At 37.6% G+C, this 9,757-nt stretch overlaps 1 protein-coding gene across 1 annotated transcript in view; it reads right to left on the bottom strand.

The window, feature by feature from the left end:
• LOC107602777 (uncharacterized) overlaps positions 1-4,004 on the bottom strand; it is an 18,807-nt gene extending 14,803 nt beyond the window's left edge. The window contains exons 1-4 of the mRNA XM_016295351.1: positions 3,473-4,004; positions 2,554-3,071; positions 1,951-2,106; positions 996-1,094 (exon numbers count right to left, since the gene is read on the bottom strand). Of these exons, the coding sequence (XP_016150837.1) occupies positions 996-1,094; positions 1,951-2,106; positions 2,554-3,071; positions 3,473-4,004 (1,305 nt within the window). The remainder of the gene's footprint in view (positions 1-995; positions 1,095-1,950; positions 2,107-2,553; positions 3,072-3,472) is intronic.
• Between the last annotated feature and the right edge of the window lie 5,753 nt (positions 4,005-9,757).

Below are 9,757 nucleotides of genomic sequence, written 5' to 3' on the forward strand. Positions count from 1 at the left end.
TTGTGCATCTTTTTCTTCGCATCTTTTTCCTTCCACTCAACTTTCTGTTAACATGCTTGGATACAGCACTGAATCATTGAAGGGTGTCAGTGATTGTCTTCTGGACAACTGTCAGATCAGCAGTCTTAGCAGACTAGTGAACCAAACTGAGAGACCATTTTGAAGGCTCAGGAAACCTTTGCAGGTGTTTTGAGTTGATTAGCTGATTGGCATGTCACCATATTCTAATTTGTTGAGATAGTGAATTGGTGGGTTTTTGTTAAATGTGAGCCAAAATCATCACAATTAAAAGAGCCAAAGACTTAAACTACTTCAGTCTGTGTGCATTGAATTTATTTAATATACGAGTTTCACAATTTGAGTTGAATTACTGAAATAAATGAACTTTTCCATGACATTCTAATTTATTGAGATGCAACTGTATTTCGTTCCCTCGATTTATAAATTGTGTGCACGATTTACTAATTTGTTCCCTCGATTTGCTGAATCGTGCACAATTTATAAATCGAGAGAACTAATTAGTAAATTGTGCGCACGATTTAGCAACTCGAGGGAACAAAATAGTAATCGTGTGCATGTTTTAGTACATCGAGGGAACGAATTAGTAAATCATGCGCACGATTTATTTATTTTTTCTTGCATGTCATGTGCGGGGCACCGTATTTATTCCTTTGTGTCTAAATGCTTTTTGTGGTTACTGTATGCCTGAATATGTTTTTCTTTCATCCAAACATCATGGCCTGACAAGCTTCCTTTGTTGCCAGACATGTGCACATTTACAATGGACATATTTTGAATGTATCAAAGGCACAGATTAAAACTCGAATCGCTGGGCTGAATAACATTATCAGTGGTCTTTAGTCCACTGATAGACTTATTTAATCTGTCCATATATGCATTATCAAGTGCTGAGCAAACATAATTACCCCATATCATCACAATATTAATACATACAGACAGAAAAATAGACAAGTAGCTTTAAGCCCAATACATACGTGGTGGACACTGATGAGGTCTTCCTGTCTCTCCCCCATGTACTCAATCAGGCATCTCAGGACCACTTCTCTCCTTTTCTCCACAGAGGCAGATGGATCCTGTCAAAAAGTAAAATCTGATCAAAATTCACAGCCTGATGACAGTAGCACAAACCACAGAACCTCTGTATTTCAACCATTCAATTGCTGTAAAAGGTCCTACTATACATACACCACTGTACTACAAGATCTCACACTATCACCAGCATCTCAGAAAAAACAACCTTTTGTGCATGTTTACTCAAAAAAGTCAAGGGGGACAGTTTACAAAATTTAGATTTAACTGTCCAAAGTAGGCGGTGTTCATCAATATGAATCAAGCTTCTATTAGTACATTGTCTATTTCTCACCACAAATACTTTCTTAAACCTGTTTTAGTGGACCTTTTATGTGTAAAGAGACTGCTTAGGAGCAAGGCACACTCTTGGAAAATGGTGACGAGGGAATTGCATCACTTATACACTTACATACATATGCAGCCAGCATGTCTATTAATAAAAAGAACAGTCCTGGAGTACACAGAGGAAGTGTAACTTCACTGAATGTTCGGGCATACATTTTCACACTACATCATAAAAATAGCAAGGTCATGTTAACTCATTGTCACTAACTTTGGGGCTAACTATCCCCTTAAACTACGCTACTCTTAGAACAGTGCCTTACATGTAGTTGTCCTTTAAAGAATGAGAGCGGGGGTTCTGACAATGTAGGGTGTTATGATCAGTCTCTGGGTAGTAAGAATGTGCTCACCATGTGTCATAACAACTGGATCAGTAGATTTCAACATATGCTGCAGATACACAGACACCACCATCCTTCCCATTAGGAACACGGTGAAATATTGATGACTATGTACATGATAGAGAATACATTTTGGATGGAAAATGTTTTACATAAGACCATTTTTTCCTCTTACCTGGATGAGTGTCATCATTTGGGACTTGATTCTTTGACCGACGGCTCCTCCTTTTGCGTTGAAAAGTGACAACAGCTTTGGAGTTTGCCTATCCAACTGTGACATAAATGTTGACTCAAGTGATATGCCACTGATTCTCAGGAACTCTTCACAGATCTGTAAAGAGAAGTATACCATCTTAGTTACATACCAAAAGTGATATGTTTTTTCCGTGATTAAACAACATGAGAGTTTTGGATACAAATTAGTTTTCAATCAAATGAAAATCATGGACAGTGTCAAGCAGTAAATGAACATTCACTATATAGTTATTTTTAAGTATGAAAAATTAAAGAATGAAATTTAATCTTTAGTCAAGTTTGTTGCCTTATGTGCCCCGTCTTCACAACTATGGGCCATTTACCATAATTGAGCAATATGAAATTCAACTGAATGTGGCACAGCATAAAAGAAACAGAGTCTGATGGTGAAGAAAGTTTTGTGAATTATAATTTGAAAAAGATTCTGTTGACTTAGTGCTTACTGCACTGTATTTTTTTAGCCATACCAGTAGATGACAAAGAATTGGATTTTAGCTAGTCAACTTTGCTGAGTTTACCTTACCTGTGATGGTTCAAAGAGGGCAGGCCATCTCTCTAGAAGATCTGCAACACTTGGGGCTTGACCTACAATCTCCTGTCTTCTCAAACTGAAGGTTCTTGACATCATCTCATTTATAACTCTGCCGTTATTCTTTTTCTTTGTCTCAGAAATCAACTCCAGCCTGTTACTCTCAAGGGAATCTTCTGTTTCCCCAGCTGGATGAGGGGGCAGGTAGTTAACCTCAGCTTTCCGTGGTTTTTTAATATTCTTTGCTGGTTGCTTGTCTTCAGAAGATTTGCGCTTTAGAGAGTTCACCAAGACTTCTGGAATCCCATGCATCCGAAGTTTGCTTCGGTAGTTTCCTACTTTATACTTCAGGCTCTGCTGCCATCCATAGAGACCATTGAAGGAGCCTGGCTCCTTCAAACATGGGTTCTTTTTTATGAGAGCCTCTGCGACTGCACATCGTTGTGCATCACTTGGGTAGGGAGTGTAAGAAAAGATGAGCTCAGCTAAACACTCCAGAATGTTGGACTTAAGACTTATGAATGTAAGACTTCTCTTTGCACAAAAGGGAACCATCTCTGAGGTAGTTTTCATTGCCTTTTTGAAGCACTAGTTCAGTGTTATATGAAAACTTTGGAATAGGAAACTCAGTTGGCCATGGCTTGTGCATTCCAGTGCTACGGGGACTGAGTATTATAGTATTATAGTGTCATCAGATTCCGAAGAGATGGAGCCACTTGATGTTGATGGTTGAGACACAGAGTCATTTTCTGACACTGATTTGGAGACAGAGCAATCTTCTGTTGGGAGCTCAGGAATGTCAACATTTGTAAACAAAATGACAGGTGGAACATACACTACCTTCAGTGTGTCCTTATCCTTCAGGTCATCAATTGAACTTAAAGTAACAAAGTCATCAAAATCCTGGTCTTTGCACCAGGGTAAGACTTCTCTTTGCACAAAAGGGAACCATCTCTGAGGTAGTTTTCATTGCCTTTTTGAAGCACTAGTTCAGTGTTATATGAAAACTTTGGAATAGGAAACTCAGTTGGCCATGGCTTGTGCATTCCAGTGCTACGGGGACTGAGTATTATAGTGTCATCAGATTCCGAAGAGATGGAGCCACTTGATGTTGATGGTTGAGACACAGAGTCATTTTCTGACACTGATTTGGAGACAGAGCAATCTTCTGTTGGGAGCTCAGGAATGTCAACATTTGTAAACAAAATGACAGGTGGAACATACACTACCTTCAGTGTGTCCTTATCCTTCAGGTCATCAATTGAACTTAAAGTAACAAAGTCATCAAAATCCTGGTCTTTGCGCTGAAGGCTTATATCCATTGAGATCCCAAATGTTTGTTTTATTGTTGCTTCCAACTCTTTAACTGTATGTGGCATTCCAGGAAGACAAAGTTTATTTATGTCATGGTCCAGGATGACTCGAAATTTTACAGCTGCTTCCATTTTGATGATGTAGCCTTAAAAAGATGACAAAACAACATATTTTTACATTCAGGCTGGCATTGTTTAGCAAGTATTCTTTGTTGTATGTGCGTGGTATATCAAAGAAACTTGAAGAGAACTGTGAAAAATGCATACATCAGTACCACTTGAATTATACCAAACGGTATATGAAACGTGTATCTATTCCAGACAAATATGGCGCTTCAGCGTCACCATACGCCTTCCTGCAACCTTGTAGTCTGAGAGCGGACATACATCAGTGAGATCCTTCTGTTCCACAAAAACTACAAGCTCTGTGCTTTCCAGCTCAAACGCTCGAAAGTGCTCATCATACCAGGAAATGAATACTTTAGCAATGAAATGGACCTTGTCTCTCAGAATTACTATCTGAAGAACTTTAATAAATTCTGGGAGTCCTGCAGTATACCCATAGGCCAAAACCATGCCTTTAGAGTATGTAGTTCCATAAACTGACACAGTGTTGGAAAGATGTACAGTAGTCTGACCTGGAGACACTCTTCTTATTGCATTGTGTACATTTGTATGCAAAACAGCTACAGGCACTTGGGATATTCTGGCAGTACTGAATGTGGGAACTGTTGTAGTTGCATGCAGATGGTGTGCAATCATCAACTGATGCTTGGTTGCAAGGGAAAATAGTACATTTTTGAAATTCCCTGTATGTCTTACAATTTGTTTGAAATAACGATGTTTTCCCTCAAATCGCATCGTCCAAAGTGCAATGACAGGTCCAAACACTTTAATGAGTGTTGGATAGTGCTCCAGGAAGTGGTGTTTGGGGATCAACTTAACCTGAGGAAACACAGCAAGTAATCTAATTCGATGCTCAGAAATCTTTGTGTCAAGATATGACAAACTTGCTTCAGTTTGGGTTGGTGCAACAAGTTCAACTATGTCTTTAAGACACATGATTACATTCCATGCAGGATCATTCAGTGGTATCTTGTGTCCTATCATTAGTGGGAGCAGTCTGATGAGGGTCCAGTTTTCGTGGGCATTTCCTCCGATACTTTTTCGAGTAGAGAACGCAATGGGAATTGGCTGTGGACTGTCTGTCTTATCTCCCCACTTGTAAGGAAATGATTTGATTGTGTTGTTAAGCTCGTCAAGTGTGATGAACTTTTTGGCTATGAAATCCCTAAAGCACAGTGCTAATTCCATGGGAATAATCCCCTCAAAAAGGTCGTGCAAAATATCAGGCGGATAGCCCTCAACCATGTGAAAATGGCTTAGTTTCTCTGTCAGTGGGCAAGGCCTTTTCACACCAAAGCAGTGGGGTAGTGCAGGGTTTGCTTGTAGAGTCTTAACATGAACGGAATAATCCTCCTTTGTCCGGATGTGAAAAGCACCTGATCTCACTTCCTTTTCTTGAAAGTCAACGTGCTCTCCTAGACAGAACCTGCAAATGTATGGTCCTGAGAAACTTTCAACAAGGCCAGAAACTGAATGTGCGCCAAGATTGTCAGCAACTACACAGTAAACAGTCCCTTTGACAGTTTTCCCAAGGACAGGAACCAAAATACCATCTTGTTCCAGTATAGCTATGTCATCCAAGAGTGGCTTGAGAACCTCTGCATAGCCAAATCTTTTAATATCATTAGCTTTGCACAAAAGTGCGAGATACACTGAAGTTAGTGTGGACCGAAAACAGGATTGGATATTTCCCAATATCCAGTACACGGCTGTTATCTTATGTTTCCTTCGAGATGTTCCTAGGGGATTACATACCTCAAAATCATCTACATAAAGGAATATACAGATTCTCTGCTCTTCAGAATAAAAATCACTCTCTCTATAAATGGCACCATCACGGAATGATCTGTACTGTGCAGGAATACTTGTGTGTCCATCATCTGTGAGGAACTTCTCTCTGATATCTTCATTGTTCAAAATTTGTTTCAATGATTCAAGGATCGGAACATACTGAAAACTCATATTTTCATTCGGATCAAGAATATATTCAACTGGCTCTACAACGTTAAACCTTTGTAGAAAGTAACGTCTCCTTTTGAAAGCTGACGACAGTGGGCCAGCCTTATCAAAAGCCATGCTTATGGGGGTGGATTCATTTAACTCCTCAAATAAAGATGTGACAACTGTGCTATCAATCACACAATTATTCTTCTTCAAGTGGGATTCAACAAAGTCTCTGATAATTGGTATGGATGCTGATGACACAAACTGCATTTCATCTATTAATTCATCAATACACCTGTTTGAGACATTATGCACACTTTCCAGTTTGAGCAGGAAAGAAGCTATATGGTCCACAATTAAGTGCCTGTCATCCTTTTCCACAGAATGTGCACCTGAGCTGGTTCCTTCTCCACTACCTTCATCCATATTCTCATCATGGGTGGCTCCAGTGTTATCAGGTTCAACAGTTGGTTCCTCATTTGGCTTTTCCAAAAGAACAGCTCCTTTAAAATCACTCAGAATATGAGGAGTGTGCTTCCTGTGTTTGTGTGCTGTAAATGTTCCATAAACATTGGTTTGAAAATCACACCCTTCAAACACACACTCAACAGTCTCATTACTTTTAAGGTGATGGCCAACATGTGCAAAATATTCTCTCTCTGTTGGAAACCCTTGTGTGCTACACACCAGGCATGTAAAGGACAGGACAATCTCAGGTCTTTGTGTCTGACTTTCCACATGGCATCGAGACAAATGTGAATGCAAACCACTCCAAGTTTTGAAAGAACATGGACATTCCAAGCATATGCATGGTAATGAATGACTATGGCTGAAGATTCCATGATGGAGTCTATAATGTTTCAAAATGTCACTTCTGGTAGGTAAGTGGTCACTGCATATTTTGCATAGCCAACTCATTTTTACCTGTGCCTACATAAATTAGAGAGGAAATGAAAGGCAAAGTAATGACATCTTAGGTAAACTTTGCAGTTACAATAGTGAAGGCACACCATCTGTTTACAAATGTTAAGGATAAGAATGATACAAGGATGAAACCCCTCAGGCTCATGCCAAGATTATTAACCCACAGAAATAATTTAAAGCAATATGCAACTTTTTGTATTAAAATGTCTACAAAAAAACAGTTATATAGGTTGAGTTGTGTACTTACATTATTCCAAGTGTTTTCAACAAGATCAAATTTGAAATAAATCTGTCATTTTATTCAGTGTAATGGTGCATTACATTTTGTTTACCTGTCAATTATAGCATCCCCTACGTGCAGGCGTCAGTGTTATGGTTGTCTGCTGAAGCTATATTTAATTGACTTTCTCCAATTAAATTTTTATGATACACTTTTTAAAGCCTGGTAGTTTTTAGTTGTACAGTATATTTAACTAGATTAAGGATTTTAGTAATCACATGTCAGGATCTTAAATGATCACAGAAAAAAGTTGAGTAAATGTTAGTGGCAACTGACAGCTTACCAAACTGCCTCAGAGAAAGACTGACTGATAATAAGAAACTGCTCTATTTGATGATTTTTATTGTTTGTTGTGGGGAAGAGGAGACAGAAAGGTGATCATATCTGCCTTCTATTGGTGGTTGGTACATAAGAACGTCTTCAGAAATGTAATTGTATGGAGTCCACACTATTGTTTGCAATTTTACCTATGTTTTACTTACCTGGGAATAGTTATAGCTGTAATTGTATCTATTATGAAGTTTTTCTTACCTGGATGTGAAGCTTGAAGACCCCAGGTAACAAAAGTGCTTGGGTATCTAAAGACCAGGAAAATGCATGTTAGAATAAGGTTAAAAATAAGTGGTAAATGTAACTTAAGTAATAGGTTAGAAATATTTTTAGGGTTTTTTCAACCAAAAATCTGTCATTAAAAAAACGTGGATCAAATCTCTAAAATCAGACAGACTACTACATCTCTACAGTCAAATCTGTGCATCTGCTTTAGTAATGCAAAAGTATAGTAACATGATCTGATTCCAGAGTCCTGTCAAAGGCACACGGTTAGCTTGTTTTGCCTGCTGTCCATAAAACACATCTTACTTTCCCTTATTTGCCCGCACAACTATTGCCTGAAGGCTCGAAATTGCGACCGTTTCGATCGCATATGATCCCGAAATTTAATCTGTGCAATCTAAAAATATAAATGAGGGCATTTGTGCAACTAATTATTACCTACTTATCTGCGTTTTTAAACACGTCCATCCTAAATGTTGTTACAGTGGAAATGATGTTAGCAGGTGCTGCTAGTAACAGGTGAGCCAGTGCTATCAAATGCACTAGCATCTCTGCTGCTGATAACGCGAGCCACCCCAGACAGCTTCATCCCCCACCGGAGACCGTCTTGTTAATGTGAAATTAAATAAGTGCTGTAGTCATGCCTACTATGTGTTTTAAGGATACTTTGGCTTTAATTTTACCAATAATATCACTTTTAATCGTTAGTTAGCGTTAACTTAAACGTTACTAATGTGAACGTTTTTTGTCTAGGAATTTTACCTTACTGTTTAATGTCAAATATTAGTTTAAGTTAACGCTAACTAACGATTAAAAGTGATATCAGCTCCCTAGTGGAGTAAGCGATTTCGCGTGACTTTACATCACCAATCATTCGGCTAAATTTGCTCAATTTACCGTGTTAATCAGTCCCTGAAATTCAGATCCGCTGCAACGAACAAACAGTTGAAGTGCCGAGGAAGCTGCTGCATCTGCCTGGGAAAGTCCCCGCCAATGAAAAAGGGATAATGCCAACTTATTCAAATTTTAAATATTTACGTTTGATGAACACACCTGCCACATCGACAGCTGCTCAAATAAATTGTGTATGTTAATTCACTTTTATAACATTTCTTGTACACAACAACCACATACAAATAACTACCCAAATAAATTGCAATAGTTTTATTTAAAATATATTGTTATATAAAAACTGATATATTTTAAGTAAAGAGGAAGTATATTGATACTTTTTAGTATATAACAAATAAAATAAACTAGATTAAAACTTATTTTCAACATCTAATTATTCGATTTACTCTGTGTGCTATTTTCCACTGTTTATGTCATTTTCTGTTTCTGTATGTGGATTCGGGCAGAAATACTATGACCTCATTGTAAAAGCTTAACAACTTTGTTGAATAAAACTAATGAAATTTTCTTTAAATAGTGCGTCTGTCATTATGATTGTTTATGGCTTTAATTGGGTCAGTCGCAAAAAAACCCTGCAAATTTTAACAAAGGTACAAAATGTGGAAGTTTCGAATATAGTTCAGTTCTTTTTTTTAAATAAAAACTTATGGTTAGAAGTATATAATTCAGATAAGTCAACAGTGATAGTAAAACAATGCAGCAAGGAATTATGAAAATATGTTGTATAAGATGATTTCAACATCAAATCCTTCATATGAAGATGAAGCAATGTAAATGAACCACATGAAAATAGTAAATTATAAAGTTTATAACATTGATAACACCAATGACAGAAAATGTCAGTGTATTTTCAAATGACTGATTACCTTTATTGATTATTGCTTTTATTTGCACAGTTGTTGCGCTAATGCTTAACCCTGGAATATAACATTAAAAAAATTGTCACAGAAAAGTGGTAGCCTGTAAGATTAAGTGTTTTTTTAATTAAAAAAGCGAAAATCTATATAGAGCCAAACTCTTTCATATCATTTAATAAGCTGTTATGTTATGAAAATACTTTTTCATGATTGAAAAGTCAAGGGAAGAGGTTTGTCAGCAGTTTAGCTACCTCAATATGATTCCTCAGATTTGATGCCTAATTTCA

The sequence above is a fragment of the Sinocyclocheilus grahami genome, unplaced genomic scaffold (assembly GCF_001515645.1).
Source record: "Sinocyclocheilus grahami isolate Dianchi unplaced genomic scaffold, SAMN03320097.WGS_v1.1 scaffold335.1, whole genome shotgun sequence".
Taxonomy (NCBI): Eukaryota; Metazoa; Chordata; class Actinopteri; order Cypriniformes; family Cyprinidae; genus Sinocyclocheilus; species Sinocyclocheilus grahami.